The 16974-nt window shown below is 37.7% G+C and overlaps 2 protein-coding genes across 3 annotated transcripts in view; one reads left to right on the top strand and one right to left on the bottom strand.

Annotated features, from left to right (window-relative positions):
• Positions 1–16974, bottom strand: part of LOC149110460 (uncharacterized) — a 74840-nt gene that overhangs the window by 6789 nt on the left and 51077 nt on the right. The gene's annotated exons all lie outside the window — the stretch shown is intronic.
• Positions 2990–12651, top strand: LOC149110465 (uncharacterized). The gene is made up of 2 exons (XM_089290832.1): positions 2990–3067; positions 12032–12651. Exon 2 carries the CDS (start codon positions 12053–12055, stop codon positions 12395–12397), a length of 345 nt encoding a protein of 114 aa, XP_089146958.1. The 5' UTR covers positions 2990–3067; positions 12032–12052; the 3' UTR covers positions 12398–12651.

Here is a 16974-nt window from a genome sequence, read left to right as displayed (position 1 = left end):
AGCTATCGAAAAACTGCCGTACTTTTGAAAAATGACTTGCTGAAAATGACTAAAATTTGGGTTGCGCTCATTAACGATTCGGCGGCGATATTTGACACGTCGTGAAAACCGTAGAATGAAAGTGAAAAACTTCAAATATATCTCAGTCAACTAATAAAGGGACAAATGTTATCGAACGAAAATAAGAGTTTCCGGAATTTGTACGAAGTATCTTTTAGGCTCACCTAAAGTTGCCCGAAATTTCGGCCATTTTACACGACTGAAGGGGCCAAAATCATGATGATATCTCGAAGAAAAACGAGCGCCTACCTCGGCAAATGTCATGGTTGTTAATCTTTTCGGATAGCTTTTATGCTGTGAAAAGGTAAACTTGAACGGACGACCTCGATCTTTTGGTTTTGTCCGGTTTTCTCTGGTTCTCTCCGGTTTGCTTGCTGTGGTATTCTCTACTGTACTCGGATTAGAACCAGTGAGAGCAGCTTAGTCGTTCCAACTTTTTGGCGCTAGTTCGGGCAGTCTTTCTGCAAGCCCTAAGCTTACAAAATAACTGTAGCCCCTTTCAAATACAGCTCAGCATTTCGCATTTTCATTCACAAGCTTTGAGCTCTTACCTTTGTTTTCGTAATTTCCATCGAAAAAGTGCATGTTTTCATAGGCCACATTGCTGCGGATTCTTCTGGACTAGAAACTTTTAGATCCTTATTTTCAAATCAAACTAAAAAGTGAACTTTGAAGCGATCGCCCTTCTCTGGAAGGCCACTCGAAAACGAAAGTTTAGCTGAAGTCCAGTTTGTGATTGACAGCTGTTGTCTCGTTAGCCAATCAAATTATTTGAGTTACTCTAAGAAGGATTGTGATTGGCTTATTTTGGCGTGCTTTGTCAGAGGACAGTTGCACGCTTCCGCCATTTTTCCTCGTTTCTAAAATAAAGTTTGGTTGAAAATATTAGCTGAATGTCTGAGGAAATTGATGGATTCTTTATCATAAAACGAATAAAGAAACCTCGACTGTGCTCTGTTCTGTTGCAAAGCACTTAAGAAACGGTAGAGCACTCAAGAAGTAGGGAGAAACACTGGACTAAGTCTCGTGTTTCACCCTACACTGCTTTATTGTTCTACCGCTTGCCGCGTGCTTTACAACAGAACAGCACAAAAGAGGCTTCTTTACTTGTTAAGCCGGAAAAAATAGCCTGATAGATCTGGTTATATAGCAGCGTTACAGAACTTCAAAGTTTCCCTCTTGGCAATGTTGAAGAAACATCGTGTTCGCAGCCTTTCAACGTCGGCGAAAATTGTTGTAGCATCTCAGCACAAAAGATAGCGAAAGAAACCTTTGCCCACCAAGCGCATACAATCTAGTTAAAAATAAAGAGGTTACCTTTATCTTCTGTTGCCGCCACCAAGCGAAGTCTCCTCGCCACCAAACACCAACAAAAAGATAAACCAGAGTAAAGTAGTCGAGGTGTATTAGCTGTTCGAACGAAGCTTGTCTGTAGGCTCTTTGTAGGACTTGATCACGTGCTTGGATACCACATAGCAACTCACTGCTGGTGATCAGTGAGCAAGAACGTTCCCTGCGGTGATCAACTCAAGCAACGCGAACTTTAAGTTTTTATTCGAAAAAACCCGAAACACTTGTAGTTTAAGGACGCCCATCGAGAAATATTGTGACTTTTGTTTCATTGAGCTTCAACTTCGTCTGGTTTACTTTTCCTCAGGGTGTTAAAACCTGGCGAAAGCCCCAATATATGCAATACATGGCCGCTAAAACCATTGAAAAGGTGAGTTACTTTGTTTACAGTCGTATTTCGGTCGCATAAACGTAAATCGTAATACATAAAACGATTGTAAGTGCAATGATATGTCTTTGCAAGAATCCAGAAGATTATGATTTCTATTTCAGCAACATTGCAATAGGATTCACGTTTATGCGATCGAAGTACGACTGTAAACAAAGTAACTCACCTCAAAATAAATGACATCTTCTCGTCACTTGATATTGAATTTCAGTGAAGCAACTTTCAAATTTCCGAGAAAAAGTTAATCCTAACATGGTAAATGCGAGACTTTGCAAGACGGCGAGACAAGCGTTTCTCTCTGCGAGACCGAGACATTTTGACTTTTAGATTGCGAGACCGAGACTTAAATTGTTTTGAGTGCGAGCGCGAGACGTTCAGACTCTTAAAATGCGAGCCCCAGATTTAATTTTGAGCTAGAATGAGCTTGTACAGCAGCCTTTTAGCAGCTTTTTCGAACTGACTGCAACCAGAAATTCTATCATAACACACTACGTTATAGTATTCTAGAATAAATAACTGTAGCGCTAAAACGGACGTTTCGGTAGGTTTTGTAGCTTTTTGTGAAATTCAGACAATTTAGGAAAAGTTAGGATTCACTTTTTCTCGGAAATTTGAAAGTTGCTTCATTAAAATTCAATATCAAGCGACGGGAAGATGTAATTTATAAAAACAGAAAAACGAATCGGGACTTCGAGACCCTTCGCCTAAAGAAAACTCGAAACTCCGACACAGCTTCGTATGAAAATCGAGACTGCGAGGCGCACATAACCGCTAAAAGACGAGACTGCGAGACCCATGAAACTCGACTAAAACTTTACGAGACCCAGATTTTATGAATGACAATTCGCTACCCCTTTCTCTATGGTTCAAGCGGCCATATCTTACATATATTAGGGCTTTCGCCGGGCTTTAACACCCTGAGCAAAGGTAAACCGAACGAAATTGAAGCTCAATGAAACAAACGATCACAATATTTCTCGATTGGCGTCCTTAAACTACAAGTGCTTGGAGTTTTTTCGACTAAAAAGTTAAAGTTCGCCTCGCTTGAGTTGATCACCAAAGAGAACGTGACGTTGGTTTTCTTGCTCACCAATCACCAGCAGTGCGTTGCTATGTGGTATCCAAGCACGTGATCAAGTCCTACAAAGAGCCTACAGACAAGCTTCGTCCGAACAGCTAATACGCCTCGACTACTTTACTCTGGTTTATCTTTTTGTTGGTGTTTGGTGGCGAGGAGACTTCGCTTGGTGGCGGCAACAGAAGATAAAGGTAACCTCTTTATTTTTAACTAGATTGTATGCGCTTGGTGGGCAAAGGTTTCTTTCGCTATCTTTTGTTCTGAGATGCTACAACAATTTTCGCCGACGTTGAAAGGCTGCGAACATGATGTTTCTTCAACATTGCCAAGAGGGAAACTTTGAAGTTCTGTAACGCTGCTATATAACCAGATCTATCAGGCTATTTTTCCTTAACAAATAAAGAAGCCTCTTTTGTGCTGTTCTGTTGTAAAGCACGCGGAAAGCGGTGGAGCAATAAAGCAGTGTAGGGTGAAACACGAGACTTGGGGTCCAGTGTTTCTCCATACTTCTTGAGTGCTCTACCGCTTCTTAAGTGCTTTACAGCAGAACAGAGCACAGTCGAGGTTTCTTTATTCGTTTTATGATAAAGAATCCATCAATTTCCTCAGACATTCAGCTAATATTTTCAACCAAACTCTATTTTAGAAACGAGGAAAAATGGCGGAAGCGTGCAACTGTCCTCTGACAAAGCACGCCAAAATAAGCCAATCACAATCCTTCTTAAAGTAGCTCAAATAATTTGATTGGCTAACGAGACAACAGCTGTCAATCACAAACTGGACTTCAGCTAAACTTTCGTTTTCGAGTGGTCTTCGAGAGAAGGGCGATCGCTTCAAAGTTCACTTTTTAGTTTGATTTGAAAATAAGGATCTAAAAGTACCTAGTCCAGAGGAATCTGGCAGCATTGTGGCCTATGAAAACATGCACGTTTCCAATTGAAATTACGAGACAAAGTTAAGGGCTTAAAGCTTGTGAATGAAAATGCTAAATGCTGAGCTGTATTTGAAAGGGGCTACAGTTATTTTGTAAGCTTAGGGCTTGCAGCAAGATTGCCCGAACTAGCATCAAAGTGGAAAAGACAAAGTTGCTTTTACTGGTTTTACTCCGAGTACAGGAGAGGATATCACAGCAAGCTTTTAGGTGTCATTGCCATAGAAAACCGGGCAGAACCACAAAATCGAGGTCGTCCGTTCCTGTTCACCTTTTCACAGGAGTACACGAGAGAATATCACAGTAAGCAAACCGGAGAGAACCAGAGAAAACCGGACAAAACCAAAAGATAGAGGTCGTCCGTTCAAGTTTATCTTTTCACAGCATAAAAGCTATCCGAAAAGATTAACAACCATGACATTTGCCGACGTAGGCGTTCGTTTTTCTTCGAGATATCATCATGATTTTGGCCCCTTCAGTCGTGTAAAATGGCCGAAATTTCGGACAAATTTAGGTGAGCCTAAAAGATACTTCGTACAAATTCCGGAAACTCTTAATTTCGTTCGATAATACTTGTCCCTTTATTAGTTGACTGAGATATATTTGAAGTTTTTCGCTTTAATTAATCCATGACGCGTAAAATATCGCCGCCTAATCGTTAATGAGCGCAACCCAAATTTTAGCCATTTTCAGCAAGTCGTTCTTCAAACGTGGGCAGTTCAGTTATTTTAACAGAAACACATTTTTCCGATAGTCTTTTACACTGTTATCAATATCCAGTTTAGTTAAAATTGGTATCTTCAGGCAATTCGGAGTAATTGGTCTCGCAAACTCTAATAAAAATCACCAGTCACAAATATCTCCCCCCAAATGATTGGCGAAGAATATCACTTTATTCCGACTTTCTGTGGTTGTTGTCCATGGTTTACTGAAAGATTTACAAAAATGGTTAGTTAGACTGCAGGATAGAATATTGAAGCTGTGATATTGTTAATAACCTATGTAAACATATGAAACTCGACAAATCCTTATTTATCTATCTATTTATTTATTTATTTATTTATTTATTTATTTATTTATTTATCTAACATTTCCGATAATTAAAAAGTACATTTTGAAGAGCGCTACATACAAAATTGCTTTGGGAGGAAGGCTAAAGAAACCCTTGCAGGCTTTTACAAAGTAGTTTCCCTTTACGTTGTTTGCATTCTAAATAAAACCATATATTCATTCAGAAGGTATCAGTGAAATCAGCATTTTACAGATAAATTACAATGAAATGATTGGATCTCATATATGTAATAACATAAATAAATTTTAATTGCATTTTTATTAAACTATAACTAAAATTGATTGGATAAACTGTTTCAATCTCCTGTTGAATAGTTTTATACATGATGAATTTTTGATATTTAACGCTATTCTATTCCAGAATTCAATTATCTTGTTTGTTGTAGAGAATTTACCATAATCGGTTCGGCGAAAAATCTTATGTGGATGCTTCGACTCTTGTGTTATGCTCATGGACTCGTGCATTTTCTATACAAAAGTCATTAAAATAGAATGGGAGTACCTTATTATTAAGGCTGAAACTGAAGGAACCAATTGGAAAATCATTTATTTCAAAAATATTAAAAAGACCTGAACGTGTAAAAAGCGGGAGAGATGGCGCAGAGTATGTTGAGAAAGTTATAATTCTTAATATCTTCTTTGGTACTTTAAACAATTTATCTAACCTTGTGGATGGTTATTAGCCCAAACAATATTCCCGCAATGCAGGTACGAATAAATCAAACTGTTGTATAACATAACTAAAAGCGATTAATCAACATAAAAACGAATTCTACAAAGAAGTCTGGTAGTTGTTATGTTATTTTTTAGTGACGTATTCAATATGGTTCTTTCATATTAAGTGTTGATCTATTACAATTCCTAAGAGTTAATTTACTTTCTTCCACTCTCTGTAATCATGCCCGCTTAACTGAAGATGTAATTGCCTCTTTCACCGTTTTTTGTGGGATTTAATAATGATGAAATTTGATTTTTTTATATATATATTAAGAGTCAATTGATTTAGTGTTAGCCATTCTTGTACACCAGTTAGTTCAGTATTTTAATACTTAAACTTGAATCAATAGTTAAAACTATTGATTCAACGGAATAATTCAAATGATTTTAGTGTAGTCGATCGGCTCTCAATAGTGACTTCCGGTAGAATTGGGCCGCTACTGCTCAGTTAATATTCGAAAGATGTAACATCCAAAACAGTCGATTTACCTCTCACAGAATGACTTCTTGATACTCCTAACCTTAGTTTGATGTCAACTAAATCCATCTTTCATGACTAAAAGTTGAGTTTGACCATAAAGAGGTCCGTAGTGCTTACGTTTTGACGTAGGCCAGGTTACATAGCATGTCAAAAGATGGCATGTCGAAAGATAGTTGCTATGCACGTAACACTGAAAGCGGGTGTAATTCAATTAGTCTTTTCTATATAAGCTTTTCAAGTATTTTAGAAAATCTCGGAAGTACAGAAATAAGTCTGTAATTTGAGAAAAAAAAAAGCATTTTGTTCGGATGCTTTATACACTGGTGTGACTAATGCTACTTTCAAATCATTTGGGATTTTGCCAGTAGCAAATGTTAGATTAAAACTGTGAGACAATGGGATGGATATTCATTGGGCTACATATTAAATAACTTTGCTACTAATTTATTCACACGTCATTTTATCAATTATAGTACCGGCCTCCTCACAGTTAGTATTATATAAAAACATAGAGTCGTTATAACTTCCTTACAAAAATTTGTAAAAATCGTCAGTCTCCCGACTGAATTTCTTAGCAAGGTTGGGCCCAACATTAACAAAGAAATTGAATTTATTTGCTATCAACTTAGGATCACTTACTTCGTCATTATTATCATTTAAAAAGAAGATCTCGGTAAAGCTTTACTAGATTTCTTTCTGCCAAGTAATTCATTGATTGTATTCCATGTTGATTTTGCGTCATTTTGAGCTTGACTCAGTGAATCTCTTACCATAATAGATTTTTTTTAGCTATTCTTATTAAATGATTCAACTTATTACGGTATCTTTTGTAGTCTCGTTCATTTTGTTGCGTTGGGTTCTTTAAGAATTACTCATACAGCGCTTCTTTCCTTTTCAAAGATTTCTTTAATCCCCTGGATATCCACTGGTTATTTGATCTCTAGATTTGTAGTTTGTAATTGAAAAAAATCTATCATATAGCTCAAAGAATTCTTCAAAGAATGCTGTATACGACTCTGCCGGGTCATTCTTTGATAGTACTGATTGCCAATTACAACTTTGAAGCTTACGAGAGAAAGATTCTAGATATTTAGTGGAAATTTTTCTAGTTGAGTGGTCATTTGATTCAGTCATGGTGCCTTATTGATCTACAATGTTACACTCTGTGATAGTAAAAATAGGAAGCTGATCGGATAAAATTCCATTCAGATGCTTTGTTCTTCTTAAAGTGTTTTTAAAGATGTTGTCAATTAATGTTGCCATAGATTTAGTTATAAGAGTGGGTTTCACGTTAATGAGTGGCGTGTAGCCCTAAGATGATGATTGATTGCAGAATGATTTGCAAAATTGCAGCAATCATATTTTGGTAGATTGATATTAAAGTCGCACATGATATAGCATGGTTTATCCTATTTCTCTAATTTAGTTAAAATGGTTTTAAGATCATTTTCAAATTCATTAAATCTGTTGTTTGGTGATCGGTATATCGTACCCGCTATAATATTTTTAGATTTTTCATTTATTATTTCAATAAATAAAGTCTCCATTTCACCAGTGTCATTCTCAGGAACAAGGTCATCCCGTAATTTAACTTTTAAATCATCCCTAGTAAAAATGAAAATTCCTCTTCCGACTTTATTTTGCCTAATCAGTTTGGTTGATTTATATCCAGGGATTTCAAAATTATCGTTACCATTAGCAAGTTTCAGTTAGGGCTATTATTGAGAATTAATGATCAAACGAATTTAAATAATTTATTAGTGCATCAAACTTATTCCTCATGATTCTTATATTAAAATGTATTAAAGATAACTTACCACTGTTGAAATAGCTTGTTTGGATTAAATTGTTAAATTCTATTGAAGAATAGAAATTTCATCCAGAATTATGTTGAATATTTATGTCTCGAAAATCGAGCATTGTGGAGTCGTTGTGCAGGAAGAAAAAAAAAATTAAAAAAAAAAAAAAAAAAAAAGACTTCTTGCCGGTATGGGTTGAACTCGGCCGGATTGTTTATGGTATTCCGTTCAAATAATTCACTTCTGGCTGTTACAATGTTGGCTTGAAAGCTGTTATCGTCAACAGAATGGAATGGCAAGGAAATGTCCACGCGTTGATAACATGTGAATTTGTTATCACGTCACTGACAAGAAGATCATAACTAGTATAATGACTAATTATAGTTGTCACTAAAGCTGCCCTCGCAAGACGCTCGCTGTTCAAGTAGCAAAAGCAGTTTAAGCAACAACGGCAACATCGATTAAAAACTGCTTAATATTCAACCTAGGAATCTCGCAAGAAATTCAGATTCATTCAGTTTGTCTATAAGAAATATCCAAAACAGAATATGCAAGACAGCGTCAAAATTCGAAAAAGAAATTTTAAAAATCGGCCGTCTTATAGTTCACGTTCTCTCTAATACAGTGTATGCAGAATGTGGCTATTTCACGATGTTGTTTTGTGACCTTTTGTAAACAACGGCAAAGAAATGAACAAAGAATTATAACGCACGCTTACACAGCAATTGCACTCGTTGCCGTGGCCGTTAAAGTTTGCTTAATTAAACTCCCTAAAACCGAATAAACAGCCCAATAATGAACAGCCAAACAAGCACAAAACAAACGAAAGCCCGGCCGAACAAAAAGACGGCTGAGAGTGCAGAAAACGTCTCTGCTATGAAACGAAATCAAAACATATCAAATGAGTTCCTGCCATTTCGTATCAGGTAGTTTTGAGAAAGTCGCTTCGGCTGTCCACGAATCGCGCGAGTAGCATCCTCGGCAGATCTGGATACCACTTCTAAAAATAACTTAAGAGGGATTACCTTAGTTAGAGGACTTATATGGGAGATTCACTCTCTTACTTTAATAATCTCTTGTTCTAGGTCAAATCGCTATATTTGGAACCTCTTGTAAGCGACCACCTCTCGTAAACGACCGCGACTACTTTTAGAGCCAATAGTTTGAAATTTTCTTTTGTTTTTAACCTCCCGTAAGTGACCACTTGATAGATCATAGCGCGTAAATTGGATAATAAGGTGTTGTTCCGTTCGACTTATTAGGTAGTTTATCAGAAGCAAACCATGGTACTCTGAATAAATACTTTGGCGAGCTTAAATATTTTTGTGGCTACTGAAAGGTATTAAATGGGTTTAGACGGGTATTGGAGCAAGGTTTAAGTCTCTGCAGATACCATATATTAATGAGGTAAAATTTCGACCCGATATGGTCTAAACTCTCGTAAGCGACCACCTCCCGTAAGTGACCACCTGGACTTGGCAATTTGCGCGGTCGCTTACGGGAGGTTCGACTGTATATCACTCATAATCTTCCAGTAACTTAGGCATCTTACCATGAATATGATCTAAGTTATCTAAACCAACACATTCTATTTAACTCATTCCATTCCAGACAGATTTCAAGGACAAAATTAACGCATGACATTCTTTACATAATACTCTCACGAAGCATTTACAGCAGAGAAGCTTACCATATCTTGTTTGAAAGGAAACAAAAAGTACTTTCTGGAAAGAAAGGTTGCCTCCATGGAAACTTGTATTTCTTTCACCAAAAATTTCACTCGGTGGAACTTTGGGAAAAAAAGGTTAAAACATTACAGAGAAACAAAAAAAATATGTCAAACTACTCTGCTGTTCGAATTTGATTCTGAAACACACCATTTGTCTTGATATACGAGCAAACGTATCTCGAAAGTAGAACAGAAGTTGAGAAAATCATCTGGAATTTGCTGTCACGATTTTTTTCCGACACGCGTTACAGTCACCATGTAAATTAGAGTTCCGGGGGAGTACTCCCAGAGAAGTTGGGTGGGGATGTGCGGCCCACTTCCTAAAACCCTTACCCTATTTATAACAAAAATCTTCGATTTTTGCTACCCTATTTATGACCTGGCCAAAAATTTGATACCACATTTATGACCGTTGCGGCTGGCACAGTTACCCTAAACATAAGTTATGGAGGGTTTTTGTTGACGGTGTTATTGATAATGATGGACAAGTAGCTTCGTCTAAGAAACATACCCAATTCAAGACTAGAGTGCTAAGACCATACCCTATTTAAGACCAAAATGGCCAAATCAATACTGTACTTATGACCAAAACGGCTGAAAAACCCTACCCTTTGGGGCCGCACATACATATATAGCCCATATAAAGGAGTACTCCCCCCCCCCCCCCGGGTTAGAGTCAAGCTTTTTGTCCTCGACGAAAACGCTGCAAAATATTTACATTTACATTTGGATTCCCACAAAGTCACCTAGCTGTAACATGAGCTTTAGGCGACGTAAGATTACTCAATACAAATAAGCCGGATCCGAATAAACGAGATGCCAAAGATAGAACTGGCGATCGGAAGGGTATTTAGTTGCAATTGAACTCGAGCGAAGCAACACTCGCCTCGAATTACTAGTATATATACTTCAGAATAACTTACAACAAGTTGTGTTGCTTTTCTCCCAAAATCCATCTTTGGGAACTTTGAAATCGTTTTCAATTTGTCCTAGATCGGACTCCACGCCATTTCGAAGCGAATTTACTTGATCGCGCTAAGATCGTGATGCAAGCCATATCCAACTGCAGCGAATACCGTCCAAATAACAGTACAAATATACAGCGATATTGTACAGTTATTTGTACAGTAGAAAACCTGTTTGTCCTATAGGTCGGCGCGCGCACGCAAAACTGTCACACTCTCCCCCTTTCATTGACAAATTTATTGACTACAGCAGTTGAATAATAAATATCTTATTACATCTTTTGGTGTGTAGTATCGCTTTTTATTACATAGACACGAGTGTTGTACTAGAGAATAAACCACTCGTAAAATTCATGCGAAACCACATCCGGGATTCGTGTGGCGTATTTACCATATTCTCACTAGTGAGGAAATCGACGATGTTTGTCTGTTAAATTGTTCTTAAATTCGTTAGTGTATGATCGAAATATTTTCAGGTCTCCCTCGAAAGTCTTCGGCAATCTCCGGCAATCTCCGCCAACTTCGGAAATCTTCGGTAATCTTCGGAAATTTCCGGAAAATGTTCAGCAACGTTCGTGTGACCTTCGGACAAGTTTTAAAGAATCTTCGGAAATCTTCGGAAAGTGGTCGGAAATCTTCGGAAAATAGTCAAATACGCCGTCATCAGTATGTCCATATAATAAAAAGAACATTACACGTTAACTCAAAGATATGAATTTTATGTTCTCGTGGCAAAAACAAAGATAAAAAGATATTGTTCTTGCCACTCGAACATAAAATTCATATCTTCTTGCCACCGTGTAATATCCTCTGCATATTTTTACTCGTTGTTTGTATACGGCACAACTCGTAAAAATATACAGCGATACTACACACCAAAACATCTAATAAGATATAATACTGCATGTTGGTTTTCTCTGACAATGGCCCTTAAAACTATTAATTTGATCCCTGTTTTATGCTATTTTCAGCCTATTGCCCAAGCTTTTTTCCTATTTGGCCCAATTGTATCTCTCTTTTGTCTATATTAAGGCTATTTTCAACCTATTTTATTTTCAACTTGTTTCATTCGTATACTTTAAAGCTAATTAAAACTAACTTTCAGAAGTGTTGACTAGCACTCTGGACTATTTTTTCGTTTTTTGCTAGTTTTTTTTCAAAATATAGGTTTAAAATTACACGAAAAATTGCTCTAAAATATTTCAGAAAAATAGTTGAAAACAAAAATACAAAAAAAGTTAGGGAAAAAAAACCATATAAAATAGGTATAAAATGGACATTAAATTGGCATTATTTTCGTAAGGGAACCTAAGAGACACATAACGCACATCTAAAGTCGTCGATGAGGCGATCCTGAAAATTTCTTGACAATAACCAGTACCCTGGTAAGCACTGATGATGGTGACATGGAAATTGAACTGCCCCCTAGCCTGTGTTTCACATTTTGCACTTTCTGTTACAGAACCCACGGAGCATAGACAAAATGGCGGGCATCCAACCACAACATGTTATGATAGTCGTGGGCGTCGGCATCATAGCGGTCGTCAACGTCTTCGACATGCTTTCCTTTGCAAGCCCAGGTGCCCTGTTGGGATTGGCTTTGGGTGGATGCATTGGCGTGGCCGGTTTTGCCTTTGGACCGGAAGGTGGGATCGCTGGTATTGCCATAGGATTGTTGTTGGGAGGTTTTCTTGGCAGCGGAATGTACAAGTTAGGAGAAACGCTCAGTTACCAGGTGGGCAGAGCCAATGTGGAACGGATAATAGCTGCATTCCAAGAGATGAACAAGATAACTGCACAATCAGAATCTACAGATGAAAACCAGTAATGGAAACATTTGTGACGGTTTGCAAATGAATCTGAAGCGCCACGAGTAGTTTAGGCATAACATACTTTCTGATTGATTTCTTCTTTTATCCAGCTAATCACTCTGCTAGATTGCATGGACTATTTAATTGCTGATTGTAGTACTAAAGTTCGAAATGTTACATACACCTTGTAGAATCTTTGAAAACCACTTTTGATGCATTGTTTAGTTCCAGAAAATGCCCATACCTCCCCCACCGAAGGGATGTTGTCCAAGACCCCCCACCCCTTTGGAAATTCCAATTAAGCCTCATACATTTCTTTAATGTTTTGGTCTTAGAGACTCACCCCACCCCCTCCCCCCCCCCGACATCCCCCCAGGAAATTCCAAACCCTACTATGGGGGAGTATGGATATTTCTGGAATTGCACATTATCACTGTTTACTAAACTACATATCAAAGTACTATGTAATGACACTCATTTCCTTTTTTCCAGCATATAAAGGTTACATGTCAGAAATATGACATATTGTGTATATCTAATCTTAGGGTCAAGAATAATTTTCCTCCTCAAGGGTATTTAGATGTGCTGGTGATAATGTTCTACTAGTAAATTAAGCAGGGAAAGCAGCCAACAAGCTTGTTTATTGGAGGTATCACATAACGGAAAAGCTCTGAGCTGAAAAACCAGGACTCAATTAATGGTATGTTTCAGACAACAAAGGGATTCCCAAAAAAGAGTGACGAGTGTCTTCAAATAATAGTTCCTAGAGCACAATTTACAACTACTAGCTTAATATTTCAATCTACAGAATAGTCCATGAGGCACAGCTGAATCATTGTTTAGCTTGTAGAGTTTACAGTTGTATGTTTTAAAAGGCCTCAAGTTAGTACCATAGTACAAGGGAGGTGTAAGAATTACAACATAGGTTTCGGTATTCCTGCTTGATACTACAATACTCTAGCAAACATGATACATATTTAACAATTTACGTCAGTTTTTCATGCATCTGTCCTGTTATTGATGATGAGTTTCGTCATAACATTGTCAAAGTAGCTGTCGATCCACGAGGCAATAGTATTTTAGTTTTGAGGATGTAATCTATTATCCCAACAGTAAAATATCTTTATGTTGATCTTCTCAGTGTGTTATTGTTATTGGGATGTAAATGCCGAGGGGGAGGGGTTATCAAGGTGATGCACAGTCCAAACAGCTACTTTCATATAAGCTTGTCTTCATTTCATATTTTTCACTTTTTTCACCACCGAGGGAGCTTGTGCGGTTTACTGGGAGATGTTTTCTTGTCCCTAACACATGGTTTAGCATTCAAGCTTAATTGATTTCGCACTAGAAGAAATTATGGCTAAAGAATTGTACATTAAACAGCTACCACTATTAACCTTAATAGAGGTACTGTTTTAGTAAAATGCAGTTCTACGGCTTTTGCGATGAACAAAAGGTCAGATTGCACCAAAATATTAACTTAAACTTATGTTGAGCTGTTAACAAGTTATTACAGCAATCTACAATCAATCGTTGCAACAAGGAACCATCCCAGATATCATCAAAATATCAAACGTATAAACTCCCATTGACAAGGGGGACGACGCAACAAACCCAGCGAATTATTTAATTGACCAATTGCAACTTTATCGGTATTTTCTCAAGTATTTGAAAAATTGATTTTTAAGCAAGTCACTAATTATATAGAATAGCTAGATATTTTATTTCAATACCAGTTTGGTTTTCGTAATGATCATTCGACAGCCCAGGCCATAACTCAACTTACTGACACTCGTAGGAAGGCCATCGATAGCAATCTGTGTACCTGTGGTATATCTTTGGGCTTCTCAAAAGCATTTGATACTGCAAATCATAGAATTTTACTCAAAAAGCCACATACGGTGTTAGAGGCCTTGCTTTGAAATGATTCAGTACTGAGCTACCTGACAAAACAGGCAACATGAAGACGTGAAGACAAAAGAGGCAACATTACACTGCACTAGGAGACACAGAATCGCCTGTGGAAACTTTGTGAACTGTGGATTCCCCAGGGAAGCGCACTACATGGGACCACTTGGGTTTTACATAATTCTACTTGTAACGCAATCACGCTATCAAATAAACAACAACTATATACAATATCTTAAGAAACCTTTATTGTTTGCCGGAAATAGCAAAACCACATCGAGAGGGGGGGGGGGAGCAACCGAAGGCGCACCTTGAAACGATACGGCCCGCGGGGTGGGTGGGTGGGTAAATAACTAAGCTAGAACGCTGTCTGAATAGAACTGATGAGCTACTATATAATCAAGCCTATGAAACTTTATGAACTGTGGATTCCCTAGGGAAGCGCACTACATGGGACCACTTGGGGTTTATATTTACATAAATGACTTACCTCGTTGTTCCCTAAGCTTCAAAATGGTTGCTTAGGGTACTATTGTTTTCGCTTCGGCGAACCACCTTAAAACAATTGATGTCACTTCTCTATAACATGTATTTGAATGGCTCTGAAAAGAGCTGTTTAAAAAAGATGGTAGCTGTACATAGAAATTAAGGAACAAGAGTTTGCCAGCATCAGGTGAAAATGACTGGACGACACTTCTGAACAATAAAATGATAAGAGATACTCTCTTCACTAATTCTGAAAATGAAAATGAAAACGACAAGAACTGAGAAGCAACAGCTTGTAGTAGTGTAATGGAACTTCCAGCACATGTTTGGTTCTAGATCGATGGATCGAAATTTATTTCTGTTGTCAGTGTTTTACAAAAGTTACCATACTCATCTGCCCCCTCAAAATTAACATCACTCTCTACATCGTTTCAGTCACTGTCATCATTAACACCAAGCTAAATAAAAGACCAGGTTGTGGTCTGAGTTAACATTACTAACGTCTGTAATTTTATCCATCATATGTTAATTTGTTAAAAGTTGTTAATCAAATTAACCAAAAGGCTTTCAACGCCAACTCGTGACGTTTGAAACAGTCAAAGGTGGTCAAAAAGATATTAAGAGTGCCTGCCCGTAAAAATCAGACAAATTCTTAATTTCGCGGCAAGGGTCGAAAATTCGATTTCGCTCATATTCTTATGGTAGATAGGCTAGGGCATGACGAAAACTACTGGATAGTTTTTTTTTTTCTTTTATTTCAAAGAAATATGCAAATTACCAAATTCCGTTAAAATCGTCATTTGACGCACCATTTTATTAAACAAGTTTGAGAGCCTCGGATGCAAAACCACATCATTCTTCCGTCTTCAAAACACTCAAATATTTTTGTGCAATGTTTAAATGTGTACTGGGTTGATTTTCGAGAATGTTGCGTTGTCTTTTTGGGTGCACAATAATTAAATTTCGAAGACATGTATTTCATTCCCTTAAAAGTACTTCGTGAATATAATTAATTTTCACCATGTGCGAAACCTTCAAATGGACCAAGCTTCTGGTGGTTGAATTGCAGAAGGATGGTCTACAGATTCCTGTAAAAATTTCTTTGGGCAAATGATTGTGAGCGACGCGAGAGCTTTTCAAAGTACGTCAAAAATGCAAATATTTGACCATCCGTCGTCAAATTTCAATTTACGGGTTAGACGTATATTTTAGCATGCGCCACATGACTTGACCTATATTAAGTTGAAATAGACACAGAGCTGATAATTTCGAAATGTTCTAACCTCATTTGCTGTAAAAGGCAGGTCCAAAGCCGATTTGACGTGTTTCTATCACCATTCGTCGCACATAAAGCAGAAGTTTGCTTTTGTTTACATAACGTCCGATGTACATCGCCAACTGTCAACTTATTTAACGGTCGAATACCATGAATCTGTGACCCTCGTTCGACACATATGATCACCACTGCATGTAAGTCAAAAACGGCTGAGTCATTTGTAGATAGTTGCTTGCTTTGCACTACACCAAAACATTACGTTTGATCATCATGGTTTGATGACTTGAATCCTTGTTTGCACCGGTTCCTTGTTCGTCACGCAATTCTGTCATCCCATTTTAGGGGGTAGGGGTGGGACAATTTCTATCCTGATACGTAAGGCTCCGTAAGGATTGGAATCACTGGGAGCACGTAATCGTGTTGAGTTGGAAGATATTAAATTAAGAAATGAAAAGAATGAATAATTTACCATTGCCCCTGTTGTTATCTTTTACTCGACCACCGCTACCTACATGCCCTGCGTAATACTGTAACGTTAAACTCATACCTAGGTCTTTTCGCGCTATGCAATTATTTTTGGTTTACATGTAATACAGTGGGCTACCCCCGGGGAAATGGGTGGCGACCGCTTAATGGGGCTAGCCGCTTAAATAGAGGTTGGTGTACCTTGAATATTTAATTTTTCACTATCGGGCTATAAATTTCTTGGTGAACATGGAGTCAATTCAATACAATCATGATAGACGTGTGTTTGAATTATCACTCGTCATGCACCTTCAATTTCAGACTCTTATCTGCCATCGCCCTTTCCAAAACAAAGTTCTTAAATTTTGGGTGGCCGCTTAATTGGGGTAAAGACAATAATGAAACCCTTATCGGAATGACCAAATGATGGCCGCGGAGGTAACCGGTCAATAGGTGTTT

Source organism: Orbicella faveolata, unplaced genomic scaffold (genome assembly GCF_042242905.1).
Source record: "Orbicella faveolata isolate gen_17 unplaced genomic scaffold, um_ofav_v1 contig_24, whole genome shotgun sequence".
Classification (NCBI taxonomy): Eukaryota; Metazoa; Cnidaria; class Anthozoa; order Scleractinia; family Merulinidae; genus Orbicella; species Orbicella faveolata.
This window is presented reverse-complemented; position numbering and strand designations above follow the sequence as displayed.

Coding starts and splice junctions, on each gene's coding strand:
- LOC149110465 (XM_089290832.1), top strand. CDS start 12,053: ATGGCGGGCATCCAACCACAACATGTTATGATAGTCGTGGGCGTCGGC.